Source organism: Scomber scombrus, chromosome 14 (genome assembly GCF_963691925.1).
Source record: "Scomber scombrus chromosome 14, fScoSco1.1, whole genome shotgun sequence".
Classification (NCBI taxonomy): Eukaryota; Metazoa; Chordata; class Actinopteri; order Scombriformes; family Scombridae; genus Scomber; species Scomber scombrus.
In genome coordinates, this window is record NC_084983.1 from 541,721 (window position 1) to 559,150 (window position 17,430).

The window sequence follows — 17,430 nt, forward strand, 5'->3', positions numbered from 1 at the left end:
GTTGTCAGTAAGTGACAAACAAAACATCACAAATCATTGCATCTCCACGGCCACTGTGAAAAACGTACAATTTTAATAACTTTTCGTCACAAAGGTCTTTAGATGACACTGACCTAATTTGAAGTTGGTGGGGTAAAGTTTCTAGTTCAGATCTAAATGTGGGGGCTTTGAATTTGGAATTTACCAGGGGACACTGTCGAGCCATTTTGCCACACCCATGCTGAGGACCAAATATACATTTTTCTTAACCACCTCTGACATTTGTGCAAAGTTCCCAGAGTTTCCGAGCACATTTAGCCTCTCAAAAATGCGATTCTGTAACAATAATATTATTTCAAGGATACAATGGGACCTTTGTAGAATTCAGTGTTCAGGCCCTATCAATAACAGTTACATTCAATAACCATTTGGTGCTCAGGCCCTTATACAGTTTTTTCCAATTGCTAACACACTAAAATGACATGCATAGCACAATTATTTAAACTGACACACAGAGAGCAAAACCTCTTCTTAAGTCTCCAAAAGTCTAAACACATTTTCTGCTTTACACATATTTTGTATTTCAAATTTATAAATGCACTGAACACGGTTCTCTGCATAAGACACAACAATCTGACATAAAGTCACATGTTTGCCATTTCAAAACACTGCCATTCAAAATGACACTACATGAGCTAATTGGCCAATATATGAGCCACCTAGCCAAACACCTCAATGGATAATTGTTACCACTTCAATCAGGAAGTAAGCACTATGAAAAGACCACAGGTGAGCAAGGTGGAGGGAAGATATTGCCTGTGATGTGGACGAGGCGTTGTGGCCAGACCCAGCTGTGCGCCAAGATGCTGCCTAATTATTTTCTTGCGTATTTTTTTCTATATATTTTTTCTGCACATTTTTTCTGCAATTTTCTTTTTCAGTTTACAGTTTTTTTGTGAGCATATTTTTGTTCACTCCAATGTAAATATATCTGCTGTGCATATGTTGCACTCACTTGTTCGGTGAAAAAAATAATGTTTCAACAGCATGTGTGTGTGTGTGTGTGTGTATCTGCAAATATTTCTGTGCATGTGAACAACCTGAAGAATTTTCTACAATTTGAACTATTTTAGGCAAAGCATACTAAAGATGAGAGTGCTTTTCATTATGCCCAACAATGTGTAGTTGGTTAGACAAACATCTGGTAATATGAATGAAGTGTGAGCCAGTTGGTGCAAACGTTTGATTTTGATAATGCTATATGTAGTTTTGGTTGCAGTGCTTCATTTTGCAGGATATATGAGGTATTTTGCAGTTTGGGTGTGTGGTTTTGTGAAATGTGTTAAATATTTTGATAAAACCAGCCTAGTTTGCAAAATTGTATAATAATTCCTTAATAACATATAGATACAATAAATATACAGATAGGGCCTTAGCACTGCTAGGTCTTTGGGCCCTAATAATCTTTACAAAACAATAGCTTCCTTTTGTTGTTCTCAGGCCCTAAAAAGTGTGTGTGCTTTGTGTAGGAGTTTAAAAGGTGTGAACACAATAAATACACTTACATGTTTGACTCATGTAGAGAATCTTATATTGCATTTGAATCCGCTGATAAGATCAAGGATAAAGTGGTTACCTGATAGATCCCTGTTAACCCCCAAAGCCATGCCGTCACGCAGCCAGAGCACCATGCCATGGTAGCCAGGGATGGAACAGGGCAGGGTTACTGGCTGGCCTGCAACCACCAACAAGTCTGTAGGTTGCTGGGTGAATACAGTAGAGCTCCCTGCAAAAGCAGAATGAGAAAAGAGATCAGTCCAACTTGTACAATAAACACCAAATGACACAAACTACAAATAAGCAAACTTGTAAACTCCTTCCAATATAATCAGCAAAACACGCACACTTCATGAAAATGAAAAATAAATAGTATCCCATTATATAAAAAATAATTCAAATGCAAGACATGCAATAAGTAGTACACAAAAAGCTACATAATAGATTTACATGTATTTACATGCATTCTTATACACTTTTTGTCAGGATCTCTGTGATGATCATCACAGTGAGGCACATAAATCAACAAAACATGTATAGGCACAAGTGTAACATAAGTGATTTGGAGCATGTGTGTGCTGACACCTCATAACCCAATTTCAGAGGCATGTGGAGAGTGGAGAGGAACTGTACTGGCCATATGTTTGGTCCTTGAATTGCAATAAAAAACATAATGTCGTTTTTTTAATTATCTCCCCTAATTTATCTTTTTGTAATCACTGGCCTTATGGTGTCATATTCAGGGGTGGCTGTGGCTCAGGTGGTAGAGCAGTCGTCCACCAATTGGAAGATTGGCAGTTCGATTCCCAGCTCCAGTCCAGTCAATATGTCCTTGGACACTTAACCCCAAATAGCTCCTGTTGCTGTGTGAATGTGTATGAATGGTTAGTTTCCTCCTGATGAGCAGGTTGGCTCTGCGTGGTAGCCCCTCCCATCAGTGTGTGAACAGGTGAATGTGACGTGTAGTGTAAACACGCTTTGAGTGGTCAAAAAGACTATATTTACCATTTTTCCTATGTTTAAGTTTGCCCTATACGTTTCCTGTGAATGATGTGAATCCATCTCTCCCTTTATTCATCCCTTACTTTATTGCACAAAAACATTGCCAAAGACCAATGAATGTCATGAGTAGCTAGGAATCCACATAGTACACAAGATGTCAGGAGCTGTAAGAGCTATTGAAGTGTTCCGTTTTTTCAGTTTAGACTGACTCTGATCTGCGCTCAACATGTCTGTCTGCAGTTCCAGATGTCTGTCAGCAGCAGCTCCTGAGCTCAGGGGACAGGTGCTGACTAAAGTATGTTCACCATACTTGACTGATAGCAGAAATGTACTTATCCAAAATTGTTTTCATGTTTGCTTCATAGAAAGAGATCGATACTGTTTGTATCTCCAGATAATCAGATTTTATTTTTCCACCTATGGTAGTGAGATGAATCTGCTTTTAGTGAAACTGGCAATCTCATAGCCACACTGGGAGCCTTGATTGATCAATATAGACACTGTTAATAAGTTTACAACATATATACAGCAGGAGCTTTGTGTGATTTAAACGCTGTCTGTGAGGATTGCTTCACTGCATGCCAGAGGAGAAAATATAGACTGACGAGTCTTGGAGTCAGTGTGGATTGCTATTTGATCAAATGGAAGCCTATGTGTTCTGAGAGAGGTGACCACATAAAACACATTATTTGGATGAGTCATTAGAGTCTAAAGTCATGGTAGCAGCTTTGCAAGGCTTCATAAATAAATCAAAGAGATTTATTAAATAGACATGTTTTTGTATGGTGCTAAGTGAAAAGTCAGAGCATCATCAGATTTCATAAAGACCATGGCATTTCATGAAGTGTTCACTCTGAACCACAAATGTCAGTCTGCTGGTTGTGCCACATGAAAATTCACGAGATCATCAAAGTAATTGGGATTCATGCTTAATTTCATGGCATGACCCAATAAAGATATTTCAATCTGGACCAAAGTGTGAGAAATGATGAGATCACAGTGTCACATATATGCATTCTATTCTATTATTCTGATGCAGTTCTAAGTTATTATTATAAGAGCTTGTGTGGCATTTCATGAGTTAAGATTGTTTCCAGAATTGTGTTTATATAAGTTTATGTTATTAACTTGCCCCCCCCCAACCATTATTTTTCTGATTATTATTATTCTTGTTTACATAGGAGAACACTCACCTGATTTCAGTTTGTTTGCTTAGTTATACTACTTTTCACCAATAGATGGCGGTAGCAGCCTTGTAATTTGAATGAATGATGCTGTAATCATTCGTTAAAGGAAGTCCGCTCAGTCATATCAAAGACAGTCACAGTAGCAGCAGTGTGATTGAAAACTCACAGTAGACCAGGGCTCTCAAGTTTCATGAAAAGTTTGGAGTGAGATTACATCTGTTAGGGCCGGAGCGACTCGAAATTCTGTGTGTTTTGGCCACAGTTGCCCCTCGGCCCCATCCAGTTCTCCCAATTATTTTGCTACTTAAAAACCAGTTAAATTTGATATACTGTTCATAACTGACCAGCTAAATAAAATAAATTGTTTTATCTATGCATTTAAAAAGAAAAACAAATGGATCAATAAGAAAAAGCCAACTGAGCCCCAATGAGCCTATTAACCCTCACACACTGTTCGTATTCAGAACATTCACAGTATCCTGGCATAATTAGTCTCTACCAGATATCTGCACAACAAACCATTCATGAATACCTCATCATCAGTCACATATAAACAGCAAGATTAATCTTTAATGAAGCTTTCAGAGAGCAGAGAGTTTATTCTTCAGTTTTTATACTTTGTGTTTATGGAGAAAAAACATGAATTGTATTACATGTGAAGAATGTAACAGTATTTTTTTTTTTAAATGTTTTGAATAAATATGAGTCAGACATGTATCAGCTGCACACAAATGTTTTTAAGAAGTTGAAATATTTCCAAAGTGAAAAGTATTTAGGGTGTTTTCGAATGTAATATGGGTCAAATTTGACCCTGAACAGTCTGACACACACCATTCTGTGTGTGTGTGTGTGTGTGTGTGTGTGTGTGTGTGTGTGTGTGTGTGTGTGCACGCAGTTTGCAGATTTTTGGCCACCTTGAAACGCTTAGATGGCCACTACGCCTGATAGGAATATCGTAGAAAGATCAAACCAAAACTCAATTGTTTATCTTATCAAGACCTACAAATCACGCGCTGACACCACTGACCTAAATCCAACAGGAAGTGCACAGTTTGCCTTTAAATGTACGATTTTCGACGATTTTTCAGGCTTTTCAAAATATATACACCATTCCTCCATACTTTCAGCTACAGACTCCATTCAAATGTCAAGATGTAGCCACAAGTCTCATCTATAGATGTGTGTATTTTGGTCTGGCTATGTTTTATAATTCTTGATCCGTGCACTCACATGTGCACCATATTCTTCTCCCATTCAGGTTGCTGCCTGTGCCGTTCTCTGTTCTCATGTGCTCCCCTCATTAACTACCATGGCAACGACTGTGTGTGTGTGTGTGTGTGTGTGTGTGTGTGTGTGTGTGTGTGTGTGTAACTGGTACACGTTGAAGCACTGAATTCTTTTGCCACTAGTTGTAACCTATAGAAATATATTTGTGTTTCTAATTTTGACCATGTTTACTTCTATACCTATTTCTTTGTCATCTTGATGAATAGTTTGTTATAACATGTTTCAGAATATTGCAGTAGATTATAAATCAAGCAGTCATCCAGATTAATTTGTGAAAAAAACTTGTATTGATTCAGGATACATGATAAGGAAAAGGTGTCTCAGTTTTCTGTTTCTGACTGACTCAGAGTTTCAGTTACCGTGGTAACTGACTCTGTGAACATAACCTGCTCGCTGGCAGGTTTTCTTTCAGAAACCCTGCGTTTCTACTTGTCTCCTCCCACCTGAAGCAAGCTGCCAGACATAGGTTGTCCATTTCTTTGCAATCCAATAGATATCGAGGCAGAATTAATTCACAATGCCTTACGTCTGGAGAGGATTTTCAGAGCTCAATTGGATGTGCTCTCATTCCCAGATAAATATCTGCTAGAACAGTATCACTGTTCATCACATTCTCCTGCCATACATATCCAGTCTCAAAGCAAATGTTGTGCATCGATTTGATGCAAATTGAGCTTTCTGTACAACATTGGCGACGCATAACACTTTGGCAAGGCAACGGTGTGTGCAGCAACAGTAAGAAAAGTCACTCTCCCACTCAAACGCCTGTAACTGGGAAAAAACACACACACACACACACACACACACACACACACACACACACACACACACACACATACATCTTTCACAATTTTGGCTCAGGGCCAGCTCCTCAGCCTCTGTCAGAGTTGGTGGTGGTGGCCCTCCACCTGTTTTGCGGGCCTCTGCCTTCTTTCTGTTGGCAGAGTAGACCTCACCTTTTTAAAAAGTATTTTATTGAGTGTTCATATACACACTGTCACATTTAAGTCTAAAAATCAATGACTCCAATATGCATGTTTTAGGTGCTTCCAATTAGGTTCAATTCAAATCAGCTGTTCTGGAATTAGATACTCACAGTGTTCCATCTCAGAGTAAGTCAACTCAGAGTTCAGGGTTAGACTCAGAGTTTGTTGATCCTCCTTTCTGGAATACCCCCCCCTGTTTGTACTTTTGAGTACCTGGCTTGAGCTCACCTACAGAGTTCCTTCAGTTGGCACTGCCGAAAGTACCAATCTCTGTGTGACGTTAAATCAATCAATCAATCAATCAATCAATCAATCAATCAATCAATTAATCAATCTTTATTTATATAGCGCCAAATCATAACAAAAGTCATCTCAAGGCACTTTACACGTATAGCAGGTTATGATAACTAACATTAAATTTGTTAGGGATGTCCTTATTAGGACAACTTGACATTAAAGCTGCAGTCTGTAACTTTGAGGAGAGAGAGGATTTAGCGTCAAATTTGAAGAAGTACAACTTTCAGATCCCTCCCCCTCCCTCTCCGCTGCACTCCTGCCCTGCCTCCAAAGTCCCTCCCCCAGAGGAGGCTGACGTGTGCGCGACCGTGTATGCTGTTGTTTGTAACGGAGGTTGTCATAATCAAGACAACCCAAACAATGTCAACTTGTCATTACAAAAACCGAATGACACTTAATGACAACAGTCATGAACGTTTATGACATTTACATAATGTTTTTGGCACGTTCATGACAGTGTCATGTAACAGTTATGACAGTGTCATGTTATTCTTATGACGATACCTTCAGTAAGTAAAGTGTTACCACATTTTGCATATTATTTTCTGTTGTTGATGTTTTTTGGTTTCACTCCTATTAATTATGTATATGAGGGTGCTGCCCAATAAGGCTCCATGCTTTATCCTGACTCTCATATTCCTTTGATTGGAGTTTGGCTTACTGCTGAATTGTGTGCAGTAAACCGAGTCTCCCTCTTTGTCCCCTTTCTCTTTTTTGAAAAGGCTGCCTGTTTCTTCAGCCTTAGCTTATTTCTAGTTTTCAGTGTTTCATCTGTGTGTGTGTGTGTGTGTGTGTGTGTGTGTGTGTGTGTGTGTGTGTGTGTGTGTGTGTGTGTGTGTGTGTGTGTGTGTGTGTGTGTGTGAGAGTGAGTGAGTGAGTGAGTGAGTGTGTGTGCATGTGCCTGCGTTTGTGCGTGTGTACAAGCACACATGCATGCCTCTCTGTGTAATTTGCAGAAAGGGAATGACGGGGGGGGGGGGGGGGGGGGTATGGTGGAGTGTGTGAGAGAGAGTGTGTGTGTGTGTGTATTCCATGGGCCTTTTGATGGGCAGCACATGGTAAGAATGCTGGCGGGCTTTTTTACTGGGTCTTTTGTCTGACCTCAGCTGTCAACTTGGGAGCGGCAATACTTTCTGGTAGAAGACTGCAGGTAACACCCCCCACACTCACTATCCATTCCCTGAGCTCTGCCCATCTCCCGCTCCTCTTTATCTACTCTTCTCATGCTCTTCTTTCTCTTCTGCATGCTCCTCTGTTCTCCCTTCTGTCCTTAAGGGGGATATTGCCAATGGCACTGCCAAAGGCCACTCTACAGCATTTTAGATTGCCTCGCCTCTCTGTGAACTGTTGTCCAATGCAGTATGTCTGAAACACATACAGGACCGCGCACATACACACATACTAGCTTTTGCAGGTTGGATACTTAGACACACATATGCACATGGGGTATTGCTCCAAATGCATTTTATGCTGACATTATTAAAAAGTAAGTTGTCAGATTGTATTTAATTGCTCATAATGTGAAGCATTTAGTCTGTTAATGTAAAATAGAAAGGCCAGTTTAGCTTGTGGTACTGTATGTGTCCTGTGTGTTTTGTATTTTCAGGCTGGACAGGATGGGAAACATCTATTTGTATATATTAATTGAGCAGGGTGGAAACTAAGCAGTTACCTCCCACAACTTTAGACAGTGTACTGCCCTTCTGTGTCTAGAAAGAAGACATGTCTAGAAAGACTTAATTCATGATATTACCTCCACATCACAACCCCATTATCTAAAGCAAAGAAGATGGTGGCTGTATGAAAAGTGCAAGTATGAACAAACTCAGACACACATTGTACTCTCAGAAAAAAGGCTTTACTGCAGTCCACAGCTCCTAAGTGTATTAGCCTTATTGAAAGAGGGCACCTCCCGAGCCCCATCAGTGATCCTTGGAAATGAGATATAAACATTCAACACAGCGCAAGAACATCAGCATGTGTTGATTTGTATGTGTGCGAGGCCCTGAGAGACTGCCAGCTGTCTCACAAAACTGTGGCAGGTGGTAATTGCCAGTATGACACTAAGGTTGGGTTGAGACAGAAGGCAAGGTAAGTAGTGAAAGACCACAGGAAAGAGGAAAAAAAAGGCTGAGAAAGAGAAGACGTAAAACAACAACATTTTCTGTAGCTTCTCTTTAGATTTAGCTAAAGAAAAACCATTTCATGCAGTGGTAAATAAGGGCTGCTGAAGCATAGAGTTTTTCCATAATCAGTTAATACATTGAAATTATTTTTTGATTAACTGTTAAACCTCTAAAAGAAAATATGAAAAAAGGAATGTCTTCTTGATTTGTCTGACCAACAGTCTAAAACCCAAAGATATTCAATTTACTGTAATATAAAAATATAATAGCAGAAAGTATTCACTTTAGAGAAGCTAGAACCACAAAATGTTTGCATAGCTTGATAAAGGATTTATATATCGGTGCTGAATATTCTTTCTGTCGATAAACTTATTGATTCATGCCTAAAATTAAGTATAAAACCAGTATGACTCAATTACTGAACACATTTGGCTTACAAGACAAACCGCAATCTGTTTTCCATTATCCTCATGACATATTGGTTTTGTCTGCATTTGTATGAAGGCTCTGTCAAGCACACCTCTGAACAAAAACCTTAGTTTGTAATCCCACCACAGAGATGGATAGCATTGAGACACAGCCTCCAATACTTGCTGTCTTCCTGTGAAGCTGAACAATATTTCTCTGCTGTGAGGCAAGATGCAAAATGTTCTTCCTCTCATCTTCTCCTACTCCATTCATTGGTTCTGTGAGTCACAGGTGCATGAATGCAGCAAAGAAATCAGGTAAATATAAGTACTCTGCTGATGTAATGGAAATCACACAGACTCATTGTGACACATGAATCACATCCAGGCATACCTTAAGGTGAGGCCTCTGCACAATTGGTGTGACTGCATTACTTCTGCCTGCCAGAGAGCCTCACCACTTGGGGGCTTTTCATTCCCACATCTTTCTACTCACATATTTATATATATGTATGCAATCCCATTTCCATTCTTCAGCACTAGAAAGTAGCGCAGTGGTGACAGGCTGCTCATCTGCACAGCTCTCCTGCATGGCTAATGGAGTTAATCTATGTTCGGAAAGTCAAGTCAGGGAAGATTATGGCCTACTCTACTGTTGAATGGCTGACCTTATCAGCACTAATGTACCACTACAATCTGTGTTGTCACCACCACTATGCTGTTTATGTTGTAGGGTAATGTTATGCTGCCAACACGGATGTATATGTACTTATTTGGGGTAACACACCTCAGTTATGTTATGTGCACAGCCAGTGAATACACGTTACTGAGAGACACAGCCCGACTCTGTCTGTTATCTATGCACCTTCACATGCAACATTGTGTCAGGAGTTGTATTGAACCCGGAGTGAAACCTACGTTGCCTGTCGCTGGAACAGCGTGCGCTTATTTGTTTTACTAGGCTAAGTTAGAAGTGTCAGTTAGCCTGCTAGCATTAGCATCGCGCCGAGACAATGGCTTCCAATATTCTGCCACCGGAGCCCATGAAGATGACTGGGGATCTTCACAGCAGCTGGGCTAGCTTTCGATCAGAGTTTGAGGATTATCTGCTTGCTACCGGGATCAACAAGGCAGAGAAGCCGGTGCAGGCAGCAACGCTCAGGAGGCTAATGGGGAAGGACTGCCATCATGTTTACAAGCACAACCTGGGACTCACGGTGGAAGAGCAGCAGGACACGGGAGCGATACTCGACAAGCTGGGGCAATACTTCAAACTCTCCAAAAATGTCATCTTTGAGAGGTATGTTTTTGGCAACCTTAAACAAGAGGAAGGAGAATCCGTGGATGCTTTTGTCACAAGACTGAGAGAGAAAGTTGCCACATGTGAATATGGAGCTATAAGAGATGAGCTCATAAGGGACAGGCTTGTTCTTGGAATAACTGATGAGGGCGCCAGATGACACATGCTAAGAGAAATGGACCTTAAGTTGGAGGGGGCTATTGGCATTGGCCGCACAGCGGAGGTGTTGGACAATAAGTTAAAATCCATGTCACTTAGCAGCTCTGTGCCTGGGGAGAGCATCAACGTGGCATATGGACAGCGACCAGGACGGAGACCTACCAGCAGGCCATCCGAGTCCACCAACACTTCTGCACAGCCACAGAGAGGCACAGGTGAATGCAAGTACTGTGGCACACTGCACAGATTGGGGCGAGACCTGTGCCCCGCGTTTGGGAAATCATGTCGCTTGTTGCATTGCTAATCACTTTGCCAAAGTAAACATGAAAAGAGGCCAGCAAACACGTCAGTTGAACGCTGTGGATGACCCGCCACCAGTGGACCCGGAGGACAGCGACCACAATGAGAGAGAGGGAGGTGTACACAGCTGAGAGCGTGGGGGCTGTGAACGCCAAAAGAAAAAAGTGGTTTGTAAACTTGCCACTGCACAGAGGGGTCCAGAGGTGCCAGCTTGACTCCGGAGCCACCTGCAACGTGATGAGCATGAAAGACAAGATGAGACTGGCACCTAGAGCGCCTCTTCAGAAAAGTCTCACCAGACTGAGGCTTTACAACAGTGAGTGGATGAGCTCAATGGGCGTGTACAGCACACAGTGTGTCATCAGAGGCAAGACACACAGACTGGACTTTGAGATTGTGCGTACTAGACAGAGGCCCTTGCTTTTTAGGGGAAGTCGGTCGTGCTGGGGGGATGGCCAGAACACAAGGAGGAGAGCCCCATAGCCATCAGAGACTACTGGGCCATCAGATATGAAATAAGCGCACAGGACGGTGTGCTTTTTAGGAGCCAGCATGTTTTCATTCCGAAAGCTATGCATCCTGAGATGCTGAGACGAATCCACTACAACCACGTGGGGGGTGAGGCTTGTTTCAGACAGGCCCTACTGGCCAAACACGCAGGGAGAAATCAAAGACTATGTGCAGCAGTGCTCAGTGTGTAATGAGTATGCACACAAGCAACAGAAGGAGACCATGATGTCACATCTGCTGCCCGCACGTCCCTGGCAGCTGGTGAGCATGGACCTGTTCAGCTACGCAAGGCAGGATTTCCTGCTCATGGTGGATCACTATTCTGACTTCTGGGAGATCGATCTACTTCCAGACCTGTCAGCAGAAACTGCCATCAGAAGGTGCAAGGCGCAGTTTGCACGGTACGGCATTCCAGACTGGGTCATTTCAGAGTGTAGAGGTCAGTTTGACTGTGGAGAGTTTTGGCCGTTTGTGAGGAAGTGGGGTTTCGAACATGTCATGTCCTCCCTGAGACACCCAAAAGCTAACGGCAAGGCAGAGTCTGCAGTGAAGATTGTGAAAGGCCTATGCAGAAAAGCAGACCGTGCCGACGAGGACCCCTGGAAGGCTTTTCTACACTGGAGGAACACGCCCACTGAGGGCATGCGCTGAAGCCCAGCACAACAGCTGATGTCACGGAGGCTGAGAACTCTTCTCCCTGTGGCCGACCAGCTGCTACAGCCTCAGGTCATCACTGGGGTTACAGACATGCTGAGAGTGAAGCGTCAGGCGGCGAAGCTGACTTATGACAGATCTGCGAGGGATCTGCCGGAGCTGAACATCGGCCAGCCCATCAGGATGGAACCACTCCCGGGTGACAGGATGGGCCGATGGTGGAGAGTATGCTTGCAGCAGGTGGGACCGCGGCCCTATCTCGTCAACGTGGAGGGAACCACGTATCGTCGCAACAGGGTCGATCTCCGTCCAGCAGTGGTTGCCCCTTCACAGCCGTCAGCCCACACAGAACGGCCATCTGAGCAGCCTGTGGACATGGGTGCAGCTGAAGGGGGCCATGCGAGCGGGGGCAATGTGGAGGAAGTCGTCAGCCACCCTGTGACGTCTCCAAGGTTGTCAGCCCCGAGGTCATCGCCATCTCCCCCACAGGCTGTGACTCGGAGCGGAAGGCATATTAAGCCTCCAGACAGACTTGACCACTGGGTCAATATCCATTAACATTCATGTACTATTAATGCATTCAATAACTTAAACTTCTTGCCCGGAGTTGTCTGTGCTTTCTGGTCTCACAGGTAATCTGGGCCTGTAGACGTCCGGATGACAGATTCCAGTCCCGGACCTTCTAGCTTCAATGTTTATTTTCTATGTGCTTCTCTCTCTCTCCTATTCTTCCTCTCTCTCCCCTCTACCCCAAATGGTCAAGGCAGATGTTCTCCCACTTTGAGCCTGGTTCTGCCTGAGGTTTCTTCCTGTTAAAAGGGAGTTTTTTCTTGCCATTGTCGCTAAATGCTTGCTCATGTGGGAATGTTGGGTCTCTTTAAAATTAAAACTTGAAGAGTACGGTTTAGAACCTGCTCTATGTGTAAAGTGCCTTGAGATAACTTTGTTGTGATTTGGCGCTATACAAATAAAGATTGATTGATTGAATAATTGTTCAATTATAATTGCTCTTTGGCTGTCAACTGCCAACAGAAATACTTTGAGCTGCACTTGGTACTCTGTTTTCTTATCTGAGAATCCAACCGCAGACTGAACTTGGCTTGAAAGTTCTTTGGAGTTCCTTTACTTAATCATACTGTAATTGTCTAAAAGACTGAAAAGACGAGGCTTAGTGTTACCAGATCGGACAGAAAAATAATTTCACCATTACCTCAAATGTTATTGTCAAGGCTTCCATTAACCAAGTCTGAGTATTTGAGGCAAAATGACAAGAAAGGTTAGGACAAGCCTGTGCTATGGACTTTTGCTGCCAGCTGCTTCAGTGTCAGCAGGGGCGCTCAGGCAGGTTAAGTAACGTGTCTTCTTAAGACACAGCGGCCCAGGTACCATTCAGCCTGACACACCTAAGTAGGCTTTCTTGGATAGAAATGTCAAGCACTCCAACCACCCCCCCCCCCCCCCCCCCCCCCCCCCCCCCCCCCCCCCCCCCCCCCCCCCCCCCCACCCCCCCCCCCCCCCCCCCCCTCCCGTCATTCCCTTTTTGCAAATTACACAGAGAGGCATGCATGTGTGCTTGTACACACGCACACACGCAGGCACATGCACACACACTCACTCACTCTCACACACACACACACACACACACACACACACACACACACACACACACACACACACACACACACACACACACACACACACACACACACACACACACACAGCAGACACAAAAGCCCATTTGCCCTCATCTCCCACAAGGTAAGACAAGGCATGTCATAACCACACCTGTCAGTTCCTCACTAACCATGCTTGTCAGTGAGCCTGCCCTTGCTTCATTAAACAATTCTCAGCAGTGTAGTAGGCTGTACGGCAACAACCAGCACAGGGCTTCCAGGCTGCCCGGGTGGGTTGGGGAGGAGCACTACCACTTAGAACAATACATCCTCCTTGTTTTTCTCAAGGCTTTCCTCCACAAATTCATTGTTGTTACTAAAGCTCTTTTCACATGGGACTACTTCTACCAGGAGACCTGGAGTGATTTGCAAAAACTGCGAGCATCAACAGTGATTTTAATTCCCCTACTCATGTCTGTAATTTATAAAGTAAAACTTCCATATCTACATATTGATTGTAACACACAGGTCCCTTGATAATACAAACCACCTGCAAGTTGAGACCTGTTGGTAATTTCAGTTGTTCTTTTTGCACAATTACTTTTTTCTCCCCCTTTTATTCTGAAAATAGCAGTGCAATTCCTGGTGGAGGGCTCATCAAGAAATTCACAACTTGCTTTGCTAAATTCAGGAATAACAAATTATTAAGTCTTGACCTTGAACATTTGTATCACTGGTGATTTTCAGTCAATTTCCTTATCTCTGTAAATGTGTCTCATGGAACAAAAGAGTTTGGTTGTAATTAAATGATCTCCTCATAGTGCTACTTGTGTGCTAATGAGGCTCAGTGCAGTAATGTGCAGCTTAAATAAAGGTTTTGTTATTATTTCTAAGAAATTGGTGGATCTTTTCTGAAAAGCAAGACAATATTACATCGAGAATACAGCCGTACTACAGTTTTGATTCCCTGTGCTAACCTTTGTTGGCAACAATTTTGTCAGCATTTCATCACATTTGCACACTAAAGCTGCAGACTAATTTACTCCTCAAATTATAAAAGAACAGGAAAGCATGGTTGCTAGAGAGGAAGTTAATGGAAATAAGAGGAAATGAGTGACTGGGGGGTTTTATGAATTTGGATGCAGACTGGTATGCTAATAAGGGGCTGCAAATGAGCAAATTAGGCACATAATTTTGTTGATTAACCACACACATCACACAATGAATTGTTCATAGCCCCACATTTTTCATTCTCTTAGCTCTCCAATAACAATTTAAAGCTGTAATATCCAACTATCCCACATTAAAATGTCTAAAAACTAGACCAATGGTACATATTTTGTTGTGGACTGACATTATCCCAAATGTTTCCCACAATTTTTAAACCCTGGGAAATCCAAGTTAAAGGTCTATTTAATGTGTCGCCTGTTAATAGTCCAAAGGCCAAAATAGTGTATGTCAGTTTTGGTGCTGTGGTTGTCCACCACAATGGTGTCTACCAAAGAATATATGCAAACAAGATTATGTGTTGGCGCTGTGGTTGTCAACCAGAAAATTCTCATAAATGTATTTCATTCCTTTTAGGTCTTGGTCAATTTTAAGTACATCTTTTAACAGAATGAAAGATTTTAGTCTTAAACTCAACGTGTCAGAGGAACAAGATGAACAGATGCTGCTGGGCTCACACAAAGTGCCTCCTGGATGTCCTGTATCTGCTGCAAAGCCTTGGAGAAAAACTGTATTGTTTTGATTTTTTGATTTATTTTACAGGAAAACTGCTTTATTCAGTGTTTTTACCAGTTGTAATCCATGTGTACGCGTACAATGTACAACCAACAATCTAGTGGCTGTACCAGAAACAACTGGAAGTTCCTAACATTAGGTGAGCATAGTCAGATGAGTTGCAGCAGGTAATGGAAACAATGTGAGGTCATTGAATTGAAATATATGTGGATAAGAACTGACATCCCATAATAATAACTGAAACAGGGGGAGGTTTGTCCAATCAGAGGATAGGATGAGAATGGGCAATCTAGTGCCAAGAAAAGATACAAGAAAAGGCTGCAAAATGAAGAACGAATAACTTAACTGGGAACCATTACTGCTGCTGAATGAGGGGAGACTGGTCATGAACACACCAGGAAGAATGGTCAAATGACTAACTGGCAAACTTGTGCTGGCACTGGAAATGCAATGTTGAATGAAACATATGTGTAAGAAAACTTGAATATGTGACACAGACTCAGACATTTGCAGACAATACTCTAAGAATAAAATTGAGAGGGAATAGAATTTAAAGAATCCCGGTGCAACTCGCGGAAACTAGAGGTAAATGGGGGCTGCATTAATTAGAGCCCATAGCATCCAGTAATGCCAATAACAATTTTCGGTTCATCAGGTAAGAAAGGGTCAGTGGGTTTAATTAGGGATGCTGCAGAAATGGCAACCTGGTGCTTGTAATCTGTTAGTTGATGTAGACTTTGGGGAAGTCTGGATGTTTTCACCATTTGTTTTAAGAGCTTGTGGAGATTTGCTGAAAAGTGCATCAAAGGGAACCAGTCTGAAGAGAACCTGGTGGAACTGGGCTGGAGGATTTCAGGTGCACCAGGAGACACTCGGCAAAAGCATGTGAGTTAAGTATTGAAACATTTCAGTTATTACTGTGGTAACTTGAGCAAACTAGACTGAGGTGTGAGCACAGAAAAGAAGAATAAATGGATGTGCAAAGCAGGGAAGCATTTACAGGACAGGAAGAGGAGTGTTTGAGGTGTGGTGCTCCTCCCAAGCTTCAGCTAAAATGATCTCTAATACAAGACATTCAATTAAGTGACAGATTAAAGGAAAAACTGTAAAGGCGTTGTTTCACCTTGAGCCTCCAGAACAGCTTCTAGACAACAAGTTGACAATGTTAGGAGATTGGATTGGCATGACACTCCCAGTTGAATTGTCCCAGTTGCAGAAAAGATTATCTGGTTCTTTGATAAAAAGTAAACATACCATCCAATCACCAAGCTTGATTTTTTTTATATGCACTGCTGATGGCATGTGGATGCTATGACATTGATGAGAAAAAAGATTATGCTTTGCTCACAAATGAAAAAACATTCTGAATTAACTATCCTTCTGTTTCTTGCCTCCGACTGACTTCTCCATGGCAATGACAGCCAAGACTTATGGGTATTGTAGTATTTAAAGCCATCCACCATGCATAAGTAAAGTACAAAACATTTCTCAGAAATAAAGTTTATGATTACAACATAAACCTATATGATTCTTACATTATCCAGGACAGTCCTGTATTCCTGTACTAAGTAACATTAATTAATGTATGTCATTTTAAAGTGTGGGCAACAAACACTGGATACATCACTGTTCTATTTCCAAGCATCAAAGAGGCAGTTATAAACTCACATCTGAGCTTTTTAACAACTACTTGACTTCTTCTGTCTATATGGCACAACCAGTCTGTGCTCGGGTTGTTAATTGACAGGTCAGTCCAAAGTCTCCCCTAAGGTGTCAATTGAGTTGACATCAGAACTGTATTTATTGTGGATATTGTGGATATGTATGGCCTTACCTTTAGGCCTAGGAGTATTTTATTATTTATGCATTTTAACATCTCCCTAACGTCTGAAATGACTCTTATCTCTGCTGACATTAAGGAGAGCTTGAATGGTGTCCTAACCTGTCAGAAATGTACCAAGAGATGTACATCAGACAGAGATGATCGTATTTGTGATTGATTTGGATTAGTCTAATTTCAAATCAAAAAGATATTGCACACAACTCAAGAATTTCTTAATGAGAGCAAACTAAAACTTTCATGGATTGTATGAAATTACTAACCATAAAATCTAATATTAGGTTAATGCATTTAAACTATTTCAAATTAAAGCTGGGTTCCAATATTTGATAGATATTGTTATATTGTTGTTCTGTGTTCCCCAACATTGAATGACATTACAGGTATGATCCACCTGTATAGGGCACTTAAATTAACAGTAATTGTAGTTGAAAGTGGATTTGGACAGTGGAAGAAAGGATTAGTGCACTTTGGGTACGGCAG

General features: G+C 41.9%; 1 protein-coding gene across 1 annotated transcript in view; it reads right to left on the minus strand.

Annotated features, from left to right (window-relative positions):
• LOC133994308 (kin of IRRE-like protein 3) overlaps positions 1–7,541 on the minus strand; it is a 97,515-nt gene extending 89,974 nt beyond the window's left edge. Inside the window, exons 1-3 of the mRNA XM_062433554.1 lie at positions 7,466–7,541; positions 5,852–5,968; positions 1,616–1,765 (exon numbers count right to left, since the gene is read on the minus strand). Coding sequence (XP_062289538.1) covers positions 1,616–1,765; positions 5,852–5,968; positions 7,466–7,541 — 343 coding nt within the window. The remainder of the gene's footprint in view (positions 1–1,615; positions 1,766–5,851; positions 5,969–7,465) is intronic.
• Positions 7,542–17,430: the final 9,889 nt, after the last annotated feature.